The sequence below is a fragment of the Sphaerodactylus townsendi genome, linkage group LG14 (assembly GCF_021028975.2).
Source record: "Sphaerodactylus townsendi isolate TG3544 linkage group LG14, MPM_Stown_v2.3, whole genome shotgun sequence".
NCBI classification, from domain to species: Eukaryota; Metazoa; Chordata; class Lepidosauria; order Squamata; family Sphaerodactylidae; genus Sphaerodactylus; species Sphaerodactylus townsendi.
The window spans coordinates 25,116,675-25,141,372 of record NC_059438.1 but is presented as its reverse complement, the minus strand read 5'-3'; the positions used below and the strand labels follow the sequence as shown (position 1 = coordinate 25,141,372).

The window sequence follows — 24,698 nt, the reverse complement described above, 5'->3', positions numbered from 1 at the left end:
TACAGACATCACAGCCTCTGGGTGCAGCTGCTGCAAACCCCCTCCCCTATCTGACCTCCCCCACCTCAAGGCCATTTACTGGAGCACAAAACGTATTTACGAGGTGAAGACACACGACGGCATAATGATGTGAATTACAACACAAGGCAAGCTGCACAGGTTGGTTTATATATTTTATTCACAGTTCTGTACAGTTGAGGCTGCGCAGAAAACATCAGCCAGAAGTGCTGGGGGGGGGGGGCAGGGGGAGGGAGAGCCCGTCTCTCTCGCACTCTGATGTAAAACGCAGTGAACTGTTGCAAACACAGAGGGTGGTGAAGGAGATGCAGAGGCCAGAGACTGCAGCGCAACGCATCCGAGGCACACAAGCAGATTGGCACACAAAGCAAGGCAGGCACCAGATGCAGCAGCGACAGCAGACAGGAGGAGTAGCTGGCCTCGTCCAGAGCCTGCAGGTTCCGCCCCTCGAACTGACCGAGCCCCACTCCCGCCTGCTCCGCCTCAGTAGCGTTCTTCTACTTTCTGTTTTGCAAATGCACAAGCACCCATGTTGTGCTCAAGGGAAGGGCAGCGCAGCTAGTCATCGGCACCCCTGGCAGGTATAGGCTGGGCTACCATAATGTGCAGCTTGCCAGCCCAGCAGCAAAGCAAATGCTGAGGCCTCCAATCTGCAGACGTCTGCGGTTGATTCCCCCAGGGTGGGGAGTGTGAGCGTCAGCGCACAGTAGCTTGCGTGCATAATGGTCATTGGGGGCAGAGAGCACCTTTTCCGATGCAGCAATGCAGTTCTGTTTGCACCAGTGGTTGGCTGTGGCTCCAACCCCACCGGGCAGGAAGACGAGGGCCTGCCTGGCTGTTGTCCCCAGATGACACTGCTGAGTCCCCTCAGAGCTATCACAAAGTGTGGCATCCAAAGACCCAAATCTTGGGCTGCAGAAGGGGCATCTGGGTCACTGGGGGAGCAACTGCCCTTTCCAAACTATCACTCCCACAACCAGTTCCCTGGCGGCTGCTCTTCTGACCTGTTGAGCAGCTCCACTCACAGTCCTCCCCCCACACAGGCGGGAAGAAGGCTGGAGTCACATGATCTGGTTTTCCAGCAAAGAGGAGCCTGGAAAGTTGAGGGGTGCTAACTTGGCGCTGTTGCTGTGCTCAGCTTTGAAATGGCCTCTCTGGGGCACTTCTGGAAGACGGGAGGCTGCCAGGGGAGAGAGACGAGTGTGGCAGTGTCCCAGATGCCTCTGTATGCCAGCCACTGCCAGAAAGCACATTGGCAGCCCCGCTCCCCTTCACCCACCAAACGGGTCAGGAAGAAGCAGCCTCATGTCTGGCACAAAAGGGCCCAACACTAAAAGACAGATCCAGGCCCTGACACCACTTCGGCACTTGAAGCGAGCCAGCCCCTCCCGGCTTCTTGTCCCCAGACTGTGAATGAGGAAAGCAGGGGAAGCTGCGCAGGGCTGGCCTTCACCCCGCAAGGACCGTGCCTGCTGCCGAGCACTGGCTTTCTGCAGACACCAGGCCTGGCGTGTGGGCAACTCCCGGGGGTGGCTCTGGCACCTGACTGCCTGCCCACTCGCTCCCCTGCCCCACGTCCTCACCCAGGCCAGAAAGGCTCTCTGAACGCTTACAAAAAACATGAATTTTATTATGAGCTGCATCAAGAAGAACATGAGGGGGGGGGGGCGGGGAGGAGCCCCAGCCTTGGCATCATCTCAAAAATAAACAGGACAAAGAGAGCAGACAGGGTTGGCCAGAAGCTGCGTCTTAAAAACTCCTCCTCCTTTCTGGGGCTGCGAAAAAGAAAGATGGAGGAATCGAGACACTGCAGGAGGGATGCGGAGGCAGGAGAGAGGTCGGTTCCAGGAGACAGGCGGGCAGCCGAACCCACTGCTCTCTGCAACGAGGCCAGCCCATCTCACCCAGCGGGCCGTCCCCAGCAAGCACTGGCCCTGAGGGAGAGCCCCCTCCTGGAGAAGCCAATCCCATGGGTCAGGGTGGCTGGAAGTAGCCCCAGCAACGGCTGCCCCTTGCCACAAGGGACGGGAGACTGGCTGCTCAGCCAAGCCTTTCCTTACAGGCAGGCTGGCCAACTGGCCCCACAGCAAAGACAGCCCAAGAAGGCCCCAAAGACGTGTGTCTCTCTGTACACGCTCAGGCAGCAGATGCTCATGAAGGGGCGAGGGAGACAGCTGAGCAGACACAAAGCAGGGCAGGGAGCGAATCCAGAAGCCCGAAGGACGAGTCCTCAGCCAAAGAGAGAACTTCCTCCTCAAGTGGTGCCCCACAAACCCCGAAATAGGGCCAGACCCAGCCAGGGGCAGCGTCGGGGGGGTGGGGGGCACAGCGGTGGAGTGTGTATTCCAGGAGCCCAGCTGACTAGCTGGACGGGATGTAGAGGGACTGAGTCTTGCGGCTCCGGCCTGGCGTTTTGTTCAGGATGTCCATGCTCTTGCGGCTGGAGCTGACCACGTCGGTGACAAAGCCAGAGCAGTCGATGCACACGTCCTTCAGCACGGAGCCGTGCGCATAGATGATGGGGAACTCCTCCTCCACGCTGCGCCAGCGCGGGCCCTGCAAGGAGCTGGGGGGACCACCAGAGAGGCCTCATCAGGAACACCCCTTGTCCCACAGCGGCAATGCCCTGCAGGAGGGCCAACTGCTTAGGGGGCAGCCCAACAGCAAGGGACAGAGTGCTGCTTACCAGAACGCCTCCCTACTCCGTTGCGGGGGCGCCTTGGGGCCTAAGGAGCCCGGCAAGGTTTCAAAGCCCAAGGCAAAGACCGGGATGTGGGCCAACTTCTTTGAAGGCATCTTAATCTAGAAAGAGACGGAATCACCCGTTGGCCCGGAGGCTTTCATTTAATCCATTTATTTACACCCCACCTTTCCTCCCGGTGGGGACTCAAGGTGGTTTACAACATTCTCTTCTCCGTTTTCTTCCCACTGCTGCCTTGTGAGGTAGGTTAGGATGGGAACACGTGACTGGTCACGCAAGGCCACTCAGCAAGCTTTCACGGCACAAGCAGAGTTTCGAACCCGAGTCCCCGCTCTTGGGCACTACAACACTCTTGCAGGCAAGCCAGCCCACCAAGTGAAAGGCCGAGAAGGACCTGTACCCGTCTGTGCCAAGTCTCTCAATAGTTGGCATGGAAATGTCCTCTCCAGACCCTCAGACACAGTGGTGCCCAAGGGGGCCTGTGGCCGTGGAGTCCCCAGTCAGTGGGTGCGCTCCTGCCAGCCCCTTTATGCCGCTGCACACGATAGGGGCAGCACAGAACACACACACACACACCCGCCTTCCCCCAGGGGAGGAACCTCACCTTCAGGCTGCAAGAGCTGCAGACGGACCTGGAAGCAGAGAAACAGCAGGGGTGTCAGTGAGGAGCCCGTCATGCCATGCCCCCCTCCCCGCCTGGACTCCAGCCCTCCCCTTGGGCCTCACTCACCTTTTACAGAAGAGGCAGGTGGGGGGCCAGGAGAAGAGAGCAAACTTGGTCCTGCAGCAACAGCAGATCTAGAAGGGGGGGATGCACCCCTGAGTCTCCAGTTGGATTGGTAGGCGGGGCCATGCGAGCACTCCTCCTCCAACCACCAGCTCTTGCCCCAGAGCCCGCCCCCACCAGCGGCTCCGCCCTCCTCACCTTCCCTTTCTTCAGGCTGCTGTGGAGCTCCCTGCTGTGCTGGATTTTCTCCATCTCGGCCTTCACCAGCACCCGGCGCACGTTGATCATCTCATCCACGGTGAGCGCCAGACTCTCCACCGGGTGGCTGAACTCCTGCTGCAGAGCACAGAAGCACAGGGCAGCGTGTGCGCAGGCGTGGCATTGCCCGTGGCAGGTTCAGGTTGGCCCTTCCAGCTAAGCAAGGGCTCTCTCCCTACCTCTGTGGTGGCGAACCTTTGGCACTCCAGATGTTATGGACTACAATTCCCATCAGCCCCTGTCAGCATGGCCAATTGGATTTGTAGTCCACAACATCTGGAGTGCCAAAGGTTCACCACCATTGCCCTACCCCCACCCCAGGGGAAGGAAGTCGACCGCTGCCTCCCGGGCCACGGAGCACCAGGGACGGAAGGAGCAGCTGCAGAGGCTGGAGGCCTTGAGGTGACCAGACGTCTCAGAGGTCTTGGCCAGGAAAGGAAGCTGGCCTTGAAGAAATCAGGGGGGTGAACTCTGTACATCTGAAGGGCTTCTCTCGGAGGACCCACGTGAAGCGCCTGGCACTGACTCAGACCAATCCAGGTCAGTATTGCCTACTCCAACTGGCAGCCGCTCTCCAGGGCCTCAGGTGGGAGTCTTTCACATCACACACTGCCATATCCTTTAACTGGAAACGCCGGGTATTGAACCTGAGACCTCCTGGGCGCCAAGCAGATGCTCTGCCTCCCCAGTATGCCCCCCCCCATTGCTGTCCCTCCTGCTGCATTGCCAGAGGTCTGCTTTTTGCACATGGCACACCTGGAGAAGGAACGGGGCTGGCCTCTGCCACCTGGTCCCAGCACAATAGATCGGGGGTGGCAGAGAGTCCCGTCCTGCGGCAGCTGAGCCCACCCCTCTTCCGCTCCCACCAGCCACTGACCAGCCACAGTTGCTTCATGGTGACCTCTGAAGTGTGGCCACAGCTGGCTTCCGAGTTCTCCTCCACGGCACTGAGGACGCTCTGGCCAGAGAACGTGGGACTGGAGCTGCCGTAAGGGCCCTGATGGTAGCTGGCGGGAACGGAGCCTGGGAGAGGAGCAGAAGGCGGGTTCAGAACCTCCCTGGCAAGAACTCCGAGCAGAGCCTCCACGCATGACTGACGGGCCCCCCCTGGCTGCTGCTCCAGGGCTGGAGGGAGGATGCCTGGGGGTGGTGGGGGTGGTTCCTGCATTCCAGGCAGAGGACAGGTTTGCAGCCACAACCATCTCAGGTGAGTCTAGCTGAAGTACTGAACCCAAACAGATCTGGCCCTGGGAGCTGCTGCCTGCATGGGGCGCAGGTGGGAGGCATACGCCGAGCCACAGGCAGACAGTGCTGAGAGAGAGCTAATGGAAGGAACCGAATGCCCCACGACGGAGATGAAGCAACCGTTGTCTTCTCCACTTGACTCCTGTCCCAAGGACCACGATGACTCTCCCAGGGTGCCTTGCAGAGAGTAAAGGAGGAGCCTGTCCTGGAAAATGCCCCCCCCCCTCCAGCTATTTCTGCCCTGGAGGTCAGGAGGAGTTCCCAGACCTCTCCTTGCTGTCTCTTGCAAGCATCCCCTATGCCAGTGGTGGCGAACCTTTGGCACTCCAGATGTCATGGACTACAATTCCCATCTGCCCCTGCCAGCATGGCCAATTGGCCAATTGGCCATGCTGACAGGGACTAATGGGAATTGTAGTCCATAACATCTGGAGTGCCAAAGGTTCACCACCATGGCCCTATGCTGTCCCCAGACGCTCCTTGAACAATTTGGAGATTGCCCCCTCCTCAGAGGGCTGCTTGCCCAGGAAGAAGACATGTGGGGGGTGGGGAGGTGACACTTGCCCTCCTTTTCCATGCTGGTCCATGCAAGGCTGGAGGTACCTGAGCGGGGCCTCGGCTCAGACCCACTGCCTCCCAGGCAGTCCTCCAAGCCTGGCTGGTTGCTGCCGCTGCCGCTGCCGCCGCCGCCACCATCGCTCTGAAACTGAGCTAAGTCCTGCTCTGAGAAGGAGCGGTCCCGCTTCAGGGGCATCAGGGTGCCAGGGTCCTCCATCGCTTCCATGCTGGGAGAGTCTTCCTCCTGCAGAAGAAGAGAGGGGGCAGCGCACAGTCAAGGGCACCACTTCTGGGCACAGGGTAGCCCCCCAAAAGCCCATGCAGCACTCCCCAAAGAAAGCTGCATCACGGCCACCCTTAGCACAGTGCACAAGGCAATGCGGCCCTTGGAAGCAGCAGATGGGGGGGGGGAGGAGGACAGAAATGGGAAGGTCAGTTGAAGAGCACCCCCCCCCACAGAGCGGCAGAGGTGTGAGTTGTTCTAGAGCACAAGCAGAGGCAGACCCTGAGTTCTTACTTCCGAAATGTTCATCTCCTCCATCTCAGCCAGCGTGGGGGCCTTCAGCAAGACCCTCGGCCTCTGGCGCTGGGGAAGCCCGCTGGAGTCGGAGACAGAAAGGTTGATGCAGGAGGTGGACTTGCCATTGCTGGAGCAGGCGTTCAGAAGGCAGGGCAGGGAACCGAATCCTGGAGGAGGGAGGAGAGGCAGGCAGGAGCCGCTGAGGGGGGTGGGGAGAGCTGAGGGGGGCACCCAGACAGCTGGACAGACCAGGAAAGGGTTTCCCTCAGCAGACAGCATTTGCCCAATCAGGGCAGGCAAAGATTTCTGGACTCCGTTGCTGTTTCCATGAACAGGGGTTCTCTCGCTCAAGGGCATTGCAGCTCAAGAAGCCCCTCCCCAATCTGCCCTTTGCTGTAAACTCACACAGGGGTCCAAGGCAAGTCATGGTCTTTACCCCTCAGGAGCAGTATGGGGATGATGATAATTAGTGGGCCTACTTAACCAGATGGCAGCAATATTGGGCACGTGAAGGGTTGTGAACACTCCGATGAGACTTGGTCTGTCTTTCAGAAGGCCTTTGCTGGTGCTCTGTGATTCTGCAATGTCTCCTTAAACCTGGGGGGTGGGGTGGGTGGTTGGCTCCCAACGTTTCCCCTGCCAGTCCGAGGAGAGAAACCTCCGCTGAGGACTATTCTGCTACTTTACCCTTCTGGGACTCCACAGGGCGAAGCTTCCTCTCTTGCTTGATCTCCTCCAAAATCTTCTCGTGGAGCGTTCGCTGCTTCTGGGGAATCGGGCGCAGCCTCCTTTCAGACGCCTGCAGCAGGGTTGGACAGTCACATTGAGCAGCGGCAGAGAAAGCAGCAGAGAGACCTCTGTCTTCCCAAGGAACGAGGTCTTAGAGATGCTGATTCCCAAATGCCAGGGAGATCCACGGCACACACACACCTGCTGCCACACATCCCAGGGGGTGGGCCTTGAGGTATCTGCTCCTCCAATAATTAGTCTGCCAAATTACTCTGTAAGGAAGACCCCCCCCCTCGCGTATACCCAGCCTATTATATATACCCAGCCTATTATATTACAGCGCTCACAAATCCCATACACAGGAGAGCCTATACGCTGGCTAGATTTAACATCATGCCATCTCCGCTACATAGAGGAAAACTTAAAGGTCTTCCAAGCGATAAGAGGTTCTGTCCCTGTAGTATAGGACAGCTGGATTCCATTCCACACATTCTCCTGAACTGCTTATTATATCAAGAACTCCGATCCAGTCTGTTATCCCAAGCCATAGACTCTATGATTGATTATACTGAATCACATAAAGTAGTTATGCTTTTAAATTGTCAGGATTTTCATTGTTGCCTTATAGTGGCAAAGTTTTTGTCAGAAGTTTGTAAACTGAATGTATGACAAACGCGAAGTTTTTTACTATTCATTTTTTAACTGGAACTGTATTTTTATACTATCGTGTATATGCAGAGGCATACCAGGGGTAACTGGCACCCGGAGACAAATTGTCTCCAGGACGCCCCCCAGGCTCTGCCCACCACCACCCCAGCTCTGCCCTCTGATGCCCCCAGACTCCACCCACACTGCCCTCGACCCCGCCCATATCACCATGGACATGGGCAAGGTCTAGAGTGCCCACCTCCCCCCAAGACTTCCCCTGCCATCTGGGAGGAAGGGAGGGGGAGTCCAGGGTGGGGTTGAGGGTGCTTGGAGGCAGCAGGAAGTCCTGCTGCCTCGTTTTTGCATGCCTCAGACAGGTCTCAGATGAGACAGCAGGACTTCCTGGTCACGTGGGGGGCCAATTTTGCGCCCCCCACGTGACCAGAAGAGTGGCGCCCGGGGACAAGGGGTACCCCTTGTCCCTAGGCAGATACGCCACTGTGTATATGCCAATAAAGGCTTATTGAATTGAATTGAATTGAATTGACCCCCCTCGCACAGGGTGTCGTGGAAGGTTACCTGTCTCAGGGGAGGGCGGGACCGAATGAAGTCCAGGATGAGCTCGTGAGCATTCTTCTTCACTCTGGGAGGGATGTCACCATCCACCTGATGAACGTTCACAAGTTAGAAGAATCTCTCGGTCAACCGGAGCAGCAAACTAGCAAGGCCAAGGATAGAGAAAGGAAGGGGGGGGGTCCCTGCTGCTCACCATGACCTTGCGGAGCTTGTAGTTGCGAGCCCGGATGTCCTGCATGAGCATCTCAAAGGGGGTCAGCTGGTACTCGGTGGGGAGGGGGTTGAACTGTTTCTCCTCGACCTTCTTCAGCTTGACCCCGTGCCGGAGCTCCCTCATCAGCTGCACCCACAGCCGAGCCTGCCACAAGAAGAAGCATCCCGGCTGTCAAGAGGGCTCATCACAGATTGCACTGCCGGCTCTGGGCCCGCTAGACCCTGGCACACTCCCTGCCCCTCCCCCCTAGGCCTCCCGGCCCACCCCTGCTGTCCCTCTTCCTCTAAGCAAGGGGTAGCCAGATTGGACACAGAACGCAGGTGCCTCTTCTGGGAGCCCCGTCCTCCAACGGGGCAGTGAAGACAGCAAATACCTCCACCTGGCCTGGAAACAGCCCAGCAAGGCCAAGCCCCTGCCCCCTGCCCCCGCCAGGCCAGGCCAGCTCCTCCGTACCCAGTCTGTGTTCCTCAGGCTGTCCAGATCTGCTGCCGACTGCTGTTCATCTTCCTCCTCCTTCAGCTTTGTCAGCATCTGCACCCCAAACGGAGAAAGCAGTTCAGTGTTCCAGCTGAGGTCTCCACCACCGGTAACTTCCTGGCAAGGCAGGCGGGCTCACGAGCTAAGAGCTGCTGCCTGGCCCAACTCACAGCCGGCCACACAGCCAAGCCCCTTTCCACATGGCTTCTTGGCAGTGGTGGGATCCAAACATTTTAGTAACAGGTTCCCATGGTGGTGGGATTCAAACTGTGGCGTAGTGCCAATGGGGCTGGGCCAGGCATGACGGGGGCGTGGCCGGGCATTCCAGGGGCGGGGCATTCCTGGGTGGGGCTGTGGCAAGGATGCAGCTGCAGCGCCAGTCCTTGGGCGGGAAACGAATGCACGCAGGCGCAGGCTGCCATGCACGCCGGTGCACCTCCTGCTAGACTGCTTCAAGTTCTGCGCGCTACTGCTGAGAGGAGGGGTGCAACTAAGGCAAAAATCATGTGGCAAAATCACCAATTAGTAACCCCCTCTCGGCACACACAAATAATTAGTAACCTACCCTCGGGAACCTGTGAGAACCTGCTGGATCCCACCTCTGCTTCTTGGCCTCTCATTCACACAAGCTGGAGCCAGACACGGAAGCCCCTCCTCCCAAAGAAGGCACCCACTTGGGAAGGTGTTGTTTTTAGCATGAGAGGCCCCCTCCCACAAGCCCTGAGCAAGTGGTTGATAAGAGCACACCCCACAAGGACCCTGCGCATGGACAAGGAAGATCTCCAAGCAAGAGTCAGGATACTCTGGAGGGGCTGCACAGGGTGGTACCTACCAGGCCCCTTCTGGTGTGGGTCAGAAGAGCCAAGGGAGCAGCGTCTTTTGCACAAGTTGCATCAAGGGTCCGCCACTCGGTTCCATGTTCATGATTCCCTGCCTAGGGATCTGCAATCTAGCAGCCTAACTGTGCACAGGAGGGGCTGGGGGCTCTTTCCTCCCCCACCCATAATTTGAGTGTGGTGTCGTGGTTAAGAGCAGGTGGGTTCTAATCCGGAGAACAGGGTTTGATTCCCCACTCCTCTACCTGATTGGCAGAGGCTTATCTGGTGAACCAGAGGTGTTTCCGCACTCCTACATTCCTGCTGGGTGACCTTGGGTCAATCACAGTTCTCTCCTACCTCTCTTAGCCCCATCTACCTCACAAGGTGCCTGTTGTGGGGAGAGGAAGGGAAAAGGAGTTTGTAAGCCACCTTGAGAAGACGGAAGGCAGAAGTCTCTTGATAAACACCTGGACACCTGACTGCCCTGCCCTGGCACAGGATCAAAGCCTGTAGGTGTTGGGGGGGGGAGGAGCAATTGCCAACAAGGCAGAGTCCCCTCTGCTGCCAGTGGGGACTGCAGTACCAGAAGGGACCCAAGAGAGAGCTTGCAGCAGCTACTACACCCCCCCCCACCCCCGCCATCAGCAGTGCTAAAGTAGGGAGCAGTATTTGGACAATGGGTGTAATAGTTGACCTTTCAGGGAGGTGCCCAGGAGAGCAGCATCAGGCTGCCTGTTAGAAACACAGGACTGTTTGGAGAGGGCGGGGCAGGCAGGTGCTGCTTGCTTCAGGAGGTGGCTCTGTGCTGACTCCCGTGGCAGGAGCGCGGCTTCCACTGCCCACTGACTCAGCCCTTCCTCCTTGACTCCTTCACACACCAAACAGGGCTAGCACAGTCTTTCCCACAAGCCCCTGCGGCCTGAACTAGCCACAGCTTGCTCATGCTGGTCCACAGCCAGCCTGGAAGTCCTCTAGGAGTGGGATTTGGCTGGTGGGCAGCAAGGGAGATCCACAGCTGATATAGGCTGCAGTGCAGTGAAGGTGGCCTCGTGCCCCCACCACACACAAAACAACACGTTTCACAGAATCATAGAGTTGGAAGAGACCCCAAGGGCCATCGAGACCAACTTCCTGCCATGCAGGAACACACAATCAAAGCACTCCTGACAGATGGCCACCCAGCCTCTGTTTAAAAACCTCCACAGGAGGAGACTCCACCATACTTTTGTGATTGTGGTTTAAGCCAGCCAGGCTCCACGTACTTCCCAGCCAACTTCTTCTGCCTGCCAGTAGGCTGGGCAAGGGTTACGGCCAGACTCATTCAGGGCTCCACGGTGCAGAACAGGCAGCTGGTGTTTGTGAGGGTTGCTCTTCAGCTAGCATGACAGTTCTGGCCGGTGAAGCGGCTGGGGGTCAGGGTTCACCTAGGGGTCAGGGTTCACCCAGGGCATGGCTAGAGCGGAAGAGCAACTGCTTATTCCCTGCTCCCCCCACTTTGATCTTAGACTACAAACATCTGGACTGCAGCGTCTGCATCCAGATCAAGCCACCAGAGGGCAGGCAACGAGGAGCCCTCCCTGCAGCGCTGGGGCAGTCCAAGGCCTGCCCTCTCCTGGAGACCTGCCAGTGTCCGAGCCGGATGCGTTTCCCAGAAGCCTGACAAGCCGCTGCCAGGTTAGCATTCGGCAGGCCCTGCCTGGGCTCTCCTCCCAGCACGGCTTGCTGCCTGTTCTGCATTGTGCAGGTTTTGATGCGCAGGCACCGGCCACCCACGGCCCTGGCCTGCCCCGAGCCATCCGGATCCAGCTGGCAGACAGTCCAGGAGGTTGAGAAACAAATGCGAGTCCCCTTGGCCACAGGGAGGGGCTCATTCCAGCCAGCAGCCAGAGGCCTGTTCTGCAGCCTCTCACAGGAGTTGCCAACCCGGCTTTCTTCCCTGTCCGGATCAACCACCTGACAGTTTCAAAGGGTGCGTGTGGTGGGGGCACCTGCCCTTGGCAGCGGTGCAGCCTGGCAAGTAGGGCTCTCGGGCAGAAATGGGGGCCCTGTGTGGATGGATGGCTCCCCCCAAAGATTACAACCGCTCTGCTGCAAAAGTCTCTACTCCTGGGGAGAAGATGGGGCAGAGGAGGCTCCCCCACAAAAGGGGACAGGCCAGGAGTCCCCCCAGCCGTGCGGCGTCTCACCTCCTTGGCATCGCGGATCTTTGCCAGAAAAGCCTTCAGCTCGACAGTCTCCAGGAAGAGGGCTCGGCAGACAGCCTGGTAGTGGGCTTGGGCCTCCTGGGGGTGGGTGAGGCGGGCCGCGCAGAGCCGCATGGCTTGGCTGAAGGTTCGCACCGCTCGCAGGGTGCCCGCCTCCACTCCCTCTTCCTCTTCCTCCTGCCCCTCGTAGCCCTCGTCTGCCGTGCCGCAGCCGCTGTCTTCAGAGTCGCTGTTGGCCATCAGGTCGATGAGGTGCTCCAGCTGCGGACTCAGCTCTCGCTCCTCGTTCTCATCCAGGCCCCAATCCAGGGCCCGGTAGATAGCGAAGCCCAAAGACTGCACCATCTGCAGAAAGCACAGCTGAATGAAGCCCCCCAAGGAATGCACGCCCCCCCCCCAAGGCACCCGAGGAGGGACTGTGTTCTTCTGCTCTGGGGCTTAATTCCTGCCCTGCGTCCTCCAGGTAAATGCCCAGGCTGCCCGCTCGCCCACTGCTTCTCTTGCCCCATCGGCCTTTGAGCTACAGACAGCCAATTTTAATTGGTACGCTGTTGGGCATTTCAGTGATTTTGTATTTATTTAGAATATTTACACGCTGCTGCCGGAGTGACCCAAAGTGGTTCCCAGAACAGAACAAAATGATCAGTTTTTCAAAAAGGGATTATTGGTTATTTCAGCACTCTAGTATTCCTCTCTCCAAATTTCTTCAGCCACCAGGAGAATCACAGATTGAAAAGCAGCAGCAACAAACGGTTGTCCTCCCCCCCCCCACCCCATTTCCTCCTCCTGGATCCATCTGGGTCTCTTCTTTTCACCCACCCCCCTGCTTGTGCTGCAGTTCCATTAGTTAGGAGCAGAGGAGAACATGAGCCACCCCAGGGGACGGAGGGAAGCCGGCAGCCAGAAGCCTCCAGACAGACACACAGAAGCCGCTCTGTTTCCTCCCTGTGGGAAAGTTGGGGGGGGGGGGGCAGGCTGTATCTGTAGAAGACAAACACAGATGCAGCTCACTGGCCAAGTGGAAGTCTGGGGGGAGGGGGCAATCAGGGGACCTGATCTTTGCCTTGAACAGATTCCAAAACAGGCTAAACAAGTGTGGCACACACAGTTCTCTTCCAACAGGCTGAGCCAACTGGTCCTCTATGGCGAGTTCTCCACCCTGCCAGTCCTGTGGGAGGCAGCAGGCAGCTCAAGATATACCTACCTACCTACCTACCTACCTACCTACCTACCTACCTACCTACCTACCTACCTACCTACCTACCTACCTACCTACCTACACACACACACACATATATGTGTGTATGTGTGTGTGTATGTGTGTATGTGTGTATGTGTGTATATATATATGTGTGTGTGTGTGTATATATGCATATATATACGTGTGTGTCTGTGTGTGTATATATGTGTGTGTGTGTATATATGTGTGTATATACGTGTGTGTGTGTATATATGTGTGTGTGTGTATATATGTGTGTGTATATATATATGTGTGTGTGTATATATGTATATGTGTGTGTATATGTGTATATGTGTGTGTATATGTGTATATGTGTGTGTGTATATATGTATATATATGTGTGTGTGTGTGTATATGTATATATACGTGTGTGTGTATATGTGTGTGTGTATGTATATATGTATATACACACACACATATGTATGTATATATATGTGTGTGTGTGGATATATATGTATATATGTGTGTGTGTGTATATATATATGTGTATATATACGTGTGTGTGTGTATGTGTGTGTATGTATGTATATATGTATGTATGTGTGTGTGTATGTATGTATAACACCTCTCCTTCCACAAGGTGGGGGCTGCTGAGCCTTTGAGAACGATCATCTGGGCGAGTGCCAGTCTCTGGGATCCATTCTGCCAGGGCCCGGAAGAGAGAAACTGACGCTGGGCTGTTGGGCAGCGGTTTCAGGCACAAAGCTGCTGGGGGCAGGGGGGGTGGGGGGCACTTTCCTGCTGGCCTCTGAAAAAATCACGTGGAGCGATTGTGGAGGTCGAAGCTTGCCCCATTTATAGCCCTGGCTGAAGTGTTATTCACTGGAGCTAATCACCTATAAGCTGCGTCTCCTTCTGGCTGAGTGGGAAGAGGAAAGAATCTCCTTCCAGTAAAGATTTTAATTTTTTTTTTAATGAACCCTAAGGAATTGGCAGGTGAAGTGGAGGGGCCCAAGTTTGTTCTCCTCCGCCCCCGCCCCGCCCCCCGCGCTTATCAACCTACCTGCGCTTCAGCCGAGGGCGTCAAGGTCAGCGGGAGCTCTGCAAGGGGAAAATGTCACCGTGAGGATTCCTCCCTCTGGGATTCCAATAGTTCCTTATTAAACCGCCCAGGCTGACCCTCCTGGCTTACTCTCCCAAGGGGGCAAGGCAAGGCAAGGCAAGGCGGCAGAGCTCCAGTCCTGCCAGTGTTGGGCGGCCCTGCTCACATTCCTTTGAGCTACAAAGCAAGGAGAGGGTGTGTGCGTGTGTGCTGCACAGCCCATCAGGAGAGGCAGGCCAGCTAGTTCATCTTTGCAAAATCTGGAAAACATTGCGTGGGGGTGACCCCCCATCCTTCCTAAGACCCACCCCAGGGTGATTGCTGGCTCAGCAGGGGCACCTGCAAGGCCACACGGAGCCCCCTCTTCATCACCAATGCAACAGACTGAACTGTACCTGGACACAGAAGGCACCTCCACTCTGAAGAGCTGCCCACCAACCCAACCACCCCAGCAGGCTCCTCCTCATCTTTCCTCTCCAAGGCCTTGCATTGCTCAGGCAGGAAAGTCCTGGTTCCTTTTCCAGCCCAGTCACAAGGTGGCTGGTGCCTATTTCTTCTTTCTTTGCATCCAGGGAGAACTCAGGCACTCTCGAGCACTTGCTAGCCATTTCTAATTTAACCCACGCCCTAACACATACCCCCCCACCCTTCTGTAGGCCCTGTGCACAATGCAAAAGTCACTACACATCTTGGGCAATGACTAACCAATTATCCCAGGGAATCATGCAGGTAAATCAGACAGGAGAGAAGTCAGATTGCCTCCAACTGTTTTTAGGAGAGTGACAGAAAGGGCTCCATTCCACCATTCAGAAATTCAGCTGGATTCCTAGACGGAACACCAGCTGGAGCAAGCAAACTGCCTTTCACAGCAAAGGAAGAGTTCACTGCACTGCATTTTCTCCCACCCTCTCCCAGCACTGTGAAAACTACCGTGGGGCTAGAAACTGGACCTGAAATGCAGAATTTTGCCCAGAGACAACTCCAAGCTCTGTTTCAGTCTCTCGGTGACTAAGTTGTTACGTTACAAAGCAAAGGGACATGAACCATTCAGTTATTTATTTTGGCTGAATGACTCATTGAGAGTAGATAGAAAACTCAAGCCCAGGCCAGCCCGGTCTTATCAAATCCTGGAAGCCAAGTAGGATTGGCCCTGGTCCGTACTCGGGTGGGAGACGGCCCAGGAAGTTGAGGGTTGCTACGCAGAGGCAGGCACCTCTGTTGGTCTCTTGTCTAGAAAACCCTACCGATTACCGATTAGGTTACCGATAGGTGGTAGAAGAAGAAGAAGAAGAAGAAGAAGAAGAGGAGGAGGAGGAGGAGGAAGAGGAGGAGTTTGGATTTATATCCCCCCTTTCTCTCCTGTAGGAGACTCAAAGGGGCTTACAATCCCCTTGCCCTTCCTCCCTCACAACAAACACCCTGTGTGGTAGGTGGGGCTGAGAGAGCTCCGAGAAGCTGTGACTAGCCCAAGGCCACCCAGCTGGCGTGTGTGGGAGTGCATAGGCTAATCTGAATTCCCCAGAGAAGCCTCCACAGCTCAGGCGGCAGAGCTGGGAATCAAACCCGGTTCCTCCAGATTAGATACACGAGCTCTTAACCTCCTACACCACTGCTGCTGATGGAAAAAGATGAACTGAATTAGAAAAGGGGAGGGAGGGGCAGTTGCTGGGCTGGTTTTCAGGGAAATTCTCTTTCTCCACCATTGTCTGGGTGGGTATTTAGGTAAATGTTTTTTACTAGGACTTTTAAAAGAGGCAGGCAAGACCACCACCAGCAGGGATAGGAAAGGCTTCCAATTGCTTCTGCACCAAATATAACCACAGTTTTAAAAATTACCACTTGTTCTCTAGTTACAATTATGGAATTAAAGTTCAGTTAATTCTTAATTATTATTAAGTAAGATTCATGCTGTTCTTTATTATATTCATTTTTTAAAATTGGTCTAGTCCTCAAATCTACAAATCATCAGTTCATTCTTTTTTTCTGTTAAAAGCAAACATTATTTCAGGGTTTCCAGTTATTGATATACTTAGATAAGCTTTTTTCTCTCTAAGCAAAGAAGTAAGCTTAACCATCTCAACCAATTCCAATTTCTTCACAAGCCATTGTTGTATTGTAGATATATGCACACAATGGAAAATTTAATGTTCTTGCTGCCAATGTCATATATCAAAACGAAATTCTATATCTTTTCCCAAACTTTCCATAAGACCCAAAATATCAGCCCTTGGTTTCATTTGTATGTTAGTCTTTAAAATCTTCTGAAGTATTTAATGTATTTGTATCTGAAATTGTTTAGCTTTATTACAAGTCCACTATAACTGGTAAAATCACCCTACTGCAGCGGTGGCGAACCTATGGCACGGGTGCCAGAGGTGGCACTCAGAGCCCTTTCTATGGGCACACGTGCACAGAGTTCATCATGTGGGGGGTGGAACCCCCCCCCCACACACACATCTAGGCTAGCCTAGGCACGATCCTTTACCTGGGAGTAAGCTCAGTTGCTGGCAATGGGGCTTGCTTCTGAGTAAACCCTCCTAGGTTGCTTCACCAAGCTTACTCCCGAGTAACGTGCGCCTCGGAGCCAACCATTTTTTCGAAACTAAAACCTCAGTATTCAGGTTAAATTGCCGTGTTGGCACTTTGCGATAAATAAGTGGGTTTTGGGTTGCAATTTGGGCACTCGGTCTCAAAAAGGTTTGCCATCACTACCCTACTGGGTGGGTGTTCACAGGTTCAGTCCTTCACCTGCAGCCCACCTTTCCATTCCACTGCAAAGATCAATCAGTGTCCCCCCCCACACAACAGCTGGCTGCAGCACCTGCCTCATTTACAGGCAGCAGATTGTGAAGGACAAATATTTGGGAGGGGAGGCAGCAAGGGGCGAAAGAGGAGGGGGCAGGACGAGCAAGGACAGGAGCCGCACATGAGCTGCCCCAAAGGCACTTCCCTCCTGCATCTCCCGCTTGGCCATGAAATCCACTCATCCCACTTGGGGGAGGGGGTTGCTTGGCCCCTTAAGCCCCCACACGGTCTGCAGAATGTAGAACAGCAGCTGGGACCCTTCCTAAGCCAGGTTTGCCCCTACCCCTGTACATGCAGAGCCCTCCCCCCCCACACACACACTGCTGTTCATTTCCTGCCATTTATCCCACTGAAAAGCTCCTTAGAGGCTAACCCCACTCAGAAGTCAGCCGGCACAGCAGGCAGGTGCGCAGGACGCAGGAGGGAGTCTGTCCCAGCAAGAGGCATAGAAAGGATCATACAGACTTAGGTGGGATGCTTTGATTCCCAGGATATGGGAGGCTGCTGGGCTGTTTGGGAGGAGTTCTCTCACACTTATGCCCTGGGTAGTGGGTACACTTCTGGGTAGTGACAACACTTCTCACTCAGGCTAAAAGAGAAACGTGGCCATTAGGGGAGAGGAGAAAGCAGCTCAAGGTCTGGGCGGTGCCCTTGGACCTCCAGCCTGAAGCTGTGGCCACGTGTTGGCGTGACAAAGAACAAGCTCAGCTAGAAGAAAAACACCTCCAGAGTACCTTTTGCACAGGTAACCACAGCCGTGTCCTGCAAGCCCAGGACTCAGCAGATTCTTCTCAGCAGCCCCAAGAGCTCACAAGGAGCCCCAGGCAGAAGTTCTGTGGCAGGACTTGAGCCAACTCCTGGGCTGTCCTGCTTGCCCGAGAATCAGCCTGCCCCGCAGCCCCACCCACCAAACACTGCTGACAGACCCTGTCCCACCCCCCACATTAACGAAAGAGAAACGGCAGGTCTGGAGCAAGAAATATTTCTCTCCACTAAGAGTGCTAAACACCCTGGCAGAGAAATTCGTTTGTTGTGGCAACTCGGTCCCTACAGCACAACAGATACAAAATACTTAAAAGGGGACCTTTGAGTGGACAAAATTAGGTTGATGCGGGAACAGAATTCCAAGCTCCGCAGCATTCTTGACTGGACGCTGTGGAAAGGCCACGAGCCCCGTCCAGCCATTTTTAAACATCGCTTGCGCTGCATGTGCCAGACAATTTTATGACAATTTTATCATTGTTCCCTGGGGCGAAGCCTAAGCCCTGTTTAGGTCCCAACAGGCAAGAAGCAGCACTCTGAACTGCGCCTGGAAATGGATGAGCAGCCAACGCGGATCTTGTTTCATTGCTCCAGAATGACATCAAAACCATTTCCAAAAGAGCCGAGTGAAGTCGTGGTGAGTGACAGAAATCTATTGTATTTGCAAGCACAAGACTGAACAATGCAAGCCAAAAATAGCGCTGGTGTTGCGTGGCTTGCTCAGGCCGGGTCAGGGAACATGTAAAGATCTCAAGGCAGATTCTGCAGGGACCATTAAAGCCCCAAGGAGCCACTAGGAAGGGAGGTCTCCTTGGCAGCAGCAAAGAGCTCCTGGCTGCGCTGCCTCCGCCGCTGCTTATGTTCCTCCGGGGACCACTACGCTGATGCAATTCTTGGCCTCCCCCCCAGTAAAATCCTGGTGCTGCCTGGAGGCAGAGTGAGCTCTTGGCCTGGGAGGATTTTAATGCACCATCAGTCAGGGGTCAAGAAGCTCGGATGCCTTCAGTGCCTGACCACAATCACAGCTGCAGAGTTGCAAAGCCCAGAACTGGACAGACCAGTTTCAAAGGCAGAAACTGACGTCCTTCTAAGTCAATATCACCTGAATCTGCAGTGCTGCACCTCGGCCTCCTGCAAAGTCTCCAGGGCAACTGGATGCATCATGCGGGAGGGCAGGGAGGACGCAAGAAAATACACCCCAGCCAGACAACAATGACCTCCCCCTGTGCATTTTACCTCTTGGGGTGGAAAAACTAAATGGGTTGGCACTCAGAGTGGGCCCTGCAGAGGTCAGAACAGAGTGACACGGACATGGCATTCTGAAAGAGTCTGGGCCAGCCCAAGAGAAACAGAGCAGGGCCCTTCGGGGGGCCAGGAAGGGGAAGCGGGCCACAGCACAGCTGGACAGCAGGGTCAGGGTGGGATGCTTCTGGCAGGTGTCCCTTGTACACTTTGGAGGAGACAGCAGCCGTTTAGCACAGAAGCCCAGGAGAAGGGCAGTATTACATAGAATAGAACTACATGAATAACTTGCAGCATTTACTGGTCAAAGAGAGTAGCCCAACAGAGCCATATTCCCGGTGTGCTTATTGCCATTCGCATGACTGCTGCCACTGACTAATCAGGAGGCCTTTTGTGCACACCACAGACTGGGCGCCACAAAAGAAGGCTCTTCATTTAAAAGCAACACTACTAGCACCTCTTTGTAACGCCAGGTGCCTCCATTTATGCGTGGGATCCCCTTTTCCCCCAGAACTGAGTGGTATCTTGGGGCTGGAAGAAGGAAAAGATGCCAGGTCAGAGGGCAGCAGCCAGACGTCCTTGAAATTATGCACATGTGACTTGAAGTGCCGGGGTGGTGGTGGTGGTGGTGAGGGAGGGCTCTCCAACAGGAAGCTAATGCTTGAATCAAGAATTACTGCTTGAAAGATGGTCATTCGGGCAGGACAACACGACAGAGAAGCACGTAGGAAACTTGGCCTCCACAGTCTAAATCAGACCCCAGCCTTCTGCTCTGGATAGAGGTACACGCTAATTAAGAATGCACCCAAAAGCCACCCAGCTGCCTCCATATTTTGCAAACTGCATAAGACAGTGGGGGGTAGTGGTTGGAATTCTGGACTAGGGCTGGGGGGGGGACCCAGGTTTGAATCCTCACTCTGCCACAGAAGCTTGCTGTGTGACCTTCAGGCAGCCACTCTCTTTCTCAGTCTGACCTGCCTCACAGGGTTGTTGTTATGAGGATAAAATGGAGGATAAAATGGAGGCAAGGAGAATGAGGTCAGACTCTTTCCCGCAGGGGTGAAAGGTGGGGTATAAGTGGAGCAAATGATGCATTCAAACAGCAGGAGCAGCTGCGTCTTGCTCATTAACTTGGGCACATTCCTGCAGGCTTATTTCACTGGAACTGAAACTAGCATTTAGGCCCACAATTTTAAAAGGGGAAAAAAAGGAGCTTCGGGAACAACCACCTTGATAGAACATATTTTATTCTGTTTCTTTCCCTGCTTCTTTTTCTTCCTCTGGAGTTGGCTCTATTTTTTTCTACCAGCATTTCCTAAAACTGGGAAGAGTTAAGAAGCAACAGCCTGAACACCAAACGGTGTATTGTGGACTGTGTGTATCATCAACTGCATGAACCAAACCAATGAGATGATAGCAACAGACACACCCACACACCCACACCCACACCCACACACCCACGGACCAGGCACGCCAAAGTCAGAAGGTACCATTCAACACTAAAACATTTGCTCAGACTAATCGGAGGGGAAAGGGTGTTATTTAGCAGAGAAAGGACAGCCCTGGATCTCTGACCTTTCTTGGAGACTCTGGGGCAAAAGGGAGTCCCAACCAAAAACCCCTTGGCAGACCCCCACCCCCCGGTTTCATGTTGGACAGAATGCGTGTAGAGACATCCTCAGAAGAGATGAAGCAGCTATTTTCAAACCCCAAGCTAGGATAAATTCAACTGTGCCTCAGTTCCAAACCATGCAATTTCATATTGGGACTACACGGGGAGGGTAACTTTTTTGTACCACCCACCAAGTCTTAACACATGGAGGAAAAACAGCATCATATAGCCCGATCTCCTCAGATCTTGGAAGCTAAGAAGGATGAGTGTTTGGATGGGAGACCCGCAAGGAAGGCTCTGCAGTGGAAGGCAACAGCAAACCACAGCTGCTTCCCCCTGGCCTTAAAAGGCCCTTGCTGAGGTCACCATAAATTGATTGCAACTCGATGGCACTGATGCGCTGAAGCCTGAACACTGAGTGCACCCTCTCCCTAACTTCATTTTCTACCAACACTTCCCCATCGTGGCATAATTACACATTTCAGGAGCATGCCAAGGCTATAAAGCAGTGATGGCGAACCTTTTCGAGACCGAGTGCCCAAATTGCAACCCAAAACCCACTTATTTATCAAAAGTGCCAACACGGCAATTTAACCTGAATACTGAGGTTTTAGTTTAGAAAAACGGTTGGCTCCGAGGCGTGCATTACTTGGGAGTAAGCTTGGTGGTAGTCGGTGGCTTTGCTTTGAAGCAACCGTGCAACTCTTCCAACGGGTGAATCACGACCCTGGGAGTGTTTACTCAGAACAAGCCCCATTGCCAGCAACCAAGCTTACTCCCAGGTAAAGGATCGAGCTTTAGTTCTTTGCATGAAAATTAGTGGGGTTTAACAGCGCCTAACAGAGTTACCTACACTGCTTCCCCAAAACTAGGTCTTAGGTTTAATGCTAATTCGCCACCACTGCTATAAAGCAACCATGGGTGCTACTTTGACCTCTGTGCCGGAGCAATAAAGATAATTCAGCTCTCACCAGGGCCTGGGCTCCACCCCACCCCTCTCACTGGGGCTCAGGGAACTCAGGAAGGAGAAGGCAAAGGGCAGAGGGCTACAATGTCACACAGGTGCCACCGGCTTCCTTTCCCTGTTGGTTACCTCAAAGTGCTGGCTAGAAGTGCAGGGCATACACACACACACATAAATATATATATAATTTAGAAGTTCATCCACTCTTTTACCACAACGCATAGCTCAGTAATGCTCGAACCAGCTGCCCCCTAACTGCTGCCGCTGAAAAAGTGTTTTAAAAGCACATTAACCTTTTATCTGCACATTCATCAATGCACTGCAGCTGCAAGTGGAGCTGGCGCACGCAGCCCTGCAGGACGAGTGGTGACCTTCAAGACATGCAACAGACCCGTGAGATTAGCCAGCCTGGGCTACCTGCCTGGGTGGCTGAACCTGGTTTCATGACTGACCCCACAGTTGATTTGGGGCTGGGAAGATGGCTGGGCACGGGCAAGCAACCACTGCAGGGCACTGCTCGACTTTTGGCTGGCCCCGTCTGCTCTGCAGAATTTGGCACCTAACAGGGACACTTATTTGTGACACAGGAAGGAACGAAACTGCTGCTCTACAAGGAACTGTGGCAAGAGACTAAACTCAACTGCCCTTTGGACCCTGCCAAGGCTTGCATTCCCCACACAGCCAGCCTGTCTTGTTCTAGACCAGGAAGAAAAGCTTCTTTACCACATTCTCTCTCTCTCCCCCCCCCCTTCATTCCCAAATGTACCTGCTCTGGATGACCGTGAATGCCACACAAGGCTCTCTCACTTTAACAAACCCCCTCTGCATCAACTCTGTGGTGGGCTCACACACACGCACACACGCACGGAAAAAGGAGCCCCCAAAACAGAGGCCGCCCCCCCCCCCCCCCCGATTTCTGCCCCGGAATTTTGCTTTGCTCCGCTGGCCCCGGGGAAAACTCCCTCCATGAGTCATCGTTTCCTGCTGGCTCCGGACGCCCGAGGGAGCGGCCAGCTCTCCTGTCCGCGGGACCCCCGGTGACAACTCCGCTCTTATTCCCACCCCGAAGGGCTCTGCGGGCGCTTCCAGCCCAGGCTTCCTCAGGGCGCCCAGAAGGCAAAGCAGCCAGCTTGGTCGCCTTCATCATGGCCCCCCTTACAAAGCCACACCCCCTCCCCCCAAGCCGAGGAGATTCCGCAGGGCTCGCTGAGCTCGGGTCTTGTCCCAGCAGAGGCGGCGTGGAAGCCCCCAAGGGTGCCCGGCGGGGGGAGGGCCGCGGGCTGCAGGCGACGCTCCCTGGGCCAGCCCCGCCCGCCCGCCCGCCCGCCCGCCGTGGTGGTCCTACCTGCGACGCCGTACTCTCCGCGGGCCGAGACGGAGCCGTCGCGGTGCAGCAGGAGGTCGGCGGTGTCGCGGATGCGTCCGGCCGGCCCCCAGCCCTTCTCGGCGCCCCGCAGCCCCCGGCAGCACTGGAAGCACACGGCCCACGCCTGCTCCTCGTTCACGGGCTGCTCGTAGGCCTTCAGCACCTCCGCCACGGACAGCTCCCCCGGCTCCCCCCCGACGCCGACTCCCGCCGCCGCCGCCGCCGCCTCCTCCGCAGCGCCCCTCGACGCCCGCGCCGCTCCCGGGGCCCCGACGCCGCCGCCGGCCGATCCCGCCACCGCCGCCGCCGCTGCTCGGGCCATGGCCGCCGCTCCATCATGCGCGCCTCCGCACAGCCGGGCCGCGTCCCATCCCAGCGGCGCTGCCGGGCAGCCTGGCAGGAGGAGGAGGAGGGGGAAGGGGAGGGCTCAGCCGGGCGGCCGCGCCCCTCCCGGCCCCACCGCCCGCCCCGCCCCCCGCCTCAAGCCCCGCCCGGGGCGGCAGAGGTAGCAGTACTCTGGACGTGCTCAGAAGCACCCTTGGCAGCAGGGAGGAACCCGGCTTTGGAAAGGGGCGCGGGGATGAGGAGGCGCGCCTCCTGGGAGCCGTACCTTCCAGCCAGACCCGAGCGTGACTTCTCGCGCGTTTGGGCGGGCCCGATCCAGCCGTCTGTCCCACGAGGCGAAGGGCCGCTGGCTGGATCTCTGCAAGCAGGAAAGAAGAAAGGCCACCGACAGAGCAAGGAGGAGCCCCCGGCCCCCCCCCCCCCGGAAGAAGGGGGAAGACCCCGAATCTCAGACAGCGGCTCTGCAGGCTGGGAAACTGGGCTTTCCTTTCTGAACTACTTTGTACTTCACCTTTCTCCCCAAAGAAGACCAAAGCACTTGTATCCTCACAACACCCTTGCAAGGTAGGTTAGGCTGAGAGAAGGTGACTGGCCCAAGACTCTAACCCAGGTCTCCCAGACACAAGCCCAACTCTCCTAACTACAACACAACAGTGGTGCTCAGTTGGCTCTCTGGTCATGCCCAGAGGCTTCCTTGTACTAGAGACCCTGACTCAGACAAGTCCTCCAGCACAGTTTCTGCTAAGTCTAGGTGGCCGGTAGGCCCACTGCTGTTCTCTGACGGATGGGGAGGAGAGCCCCCCCCCCTCTTTGCAGGGTCTGCCTGACACCTCTTGCGAAGGTGGCGCTTCAAGCCCTCTTCCCTCAGCAGCCCTCTAACCAGAGGTGGGATCCAACCAGTTCTTACCGCTTCTCTAGAAGTGGTTACTAATTTTTTCTGAGTGCCGAGAAGGGGTTACTAAAGCAACCTCCCTGCCCAATAGGGACTGGAGGGGCGTGTGTGCGGCAGCGCCAGTGTTTGAATCCCACCACCATCAGAACCTGTTATTAAAAATTTTGGATCCCACCACTGCCTCCAACCCTTTTGTGCCACCCCCAAGATCCAAGCCAGCAAATGGCCAGTTGCACATTAAGAATGCTGGACGCCATTTTAACCTGCTGAGTTTTATAATTAGAGTAGGAATTGATCATTTTTATCGCTGCCTTAAATGGTTACTTATTTTGTACTGTATTTTATATGTTGTGCACCGCCCAGAGCCCTTCGGGGATGGGGCGGTATAAAAATCCAATAAAATAAAATAAATAAATAAAATAAGAGACAGAAGAAAGGGGGAGACAGATCCAAAGGGGCAGCTGCCTTATAAGGTCCCCTTCTGTGGCTTTCTCAAAATGACTTTTTCCCGGGGTGGAGGGTATTGGGGGGTTTCCGGGCTGTACGGCCAGCCACAGATGCAGGCGAAATGTCAGGAGAGAATGCTATTGGAACACAGCCATATAGCCTGGAAACCCCACAACACCCCAGTGATTCCAGCTGTGAAAGCCCCCCCCCCTTTTCCTGGTCTCTGAGAAAGGGAGGTCTGGCTTACCAAAGCTCATACTGGAATAAACATTGTGAGCCTTTAAGATG

The 24,698-nt window shown here is 55.3% G+C and overlaps 1 protein-coding gene across 2 annotated transcripts; it reads right to left on the bottom strand.

Annotated features, from left to right (window-relative positions):
• Window positions 1-165: 165 nt before the first annotated feature.
• Window positions 166-23,399, bottom strand: SPIRE2 (spire type actin nucleation factor 2). Of its 2 annotated transcripts, none has more exons than XM_048516236.1 (16): window positions 23,337-23,399; window positions 22,706-23,119; window positions 13,937-13,974; window positions 11,676-12,038; window positions 8,648-8,725; window positions 8,174-8,338; window positions 7,984-8,070; window positions 6,715-6,826; window positions 6,025-6,194; window positions 5,514-5,751; window positions 4,582-4,727; window positions 3,645-3,782; window positions 3,450-3,517; window positions 3,324-3,351; window positions 2,705-2,820; window positions 166-2,584 (listed from the first exon to the last, which is right to left on the bottom strand). In XM_048516236.1, exons 2-16 carry the CDS (start codon window positions 23,046-23,048, stop codon window positions 2,380-2,382), a joined length of 2,295 nt encoding a protein of 764 aa, XP_048372193.1. In that variant the 5' UTR covers window positions 23,049-23,119; window positions 23,337-23,399; the 3' UTR covers window positions 166-2,379. The 2 variants fall into 2 exon arrangements, with proteins under 2 accessions (XP_048372193.1, XP_048372194.1); XM_048516237.1 differs by having other exon boundaries at window positions 5,553-5,751; window positions 23,337-23,353.
• Between the last annotated feature and the right edge of the window lie 1,299 nt (window positions 23,400-24,698).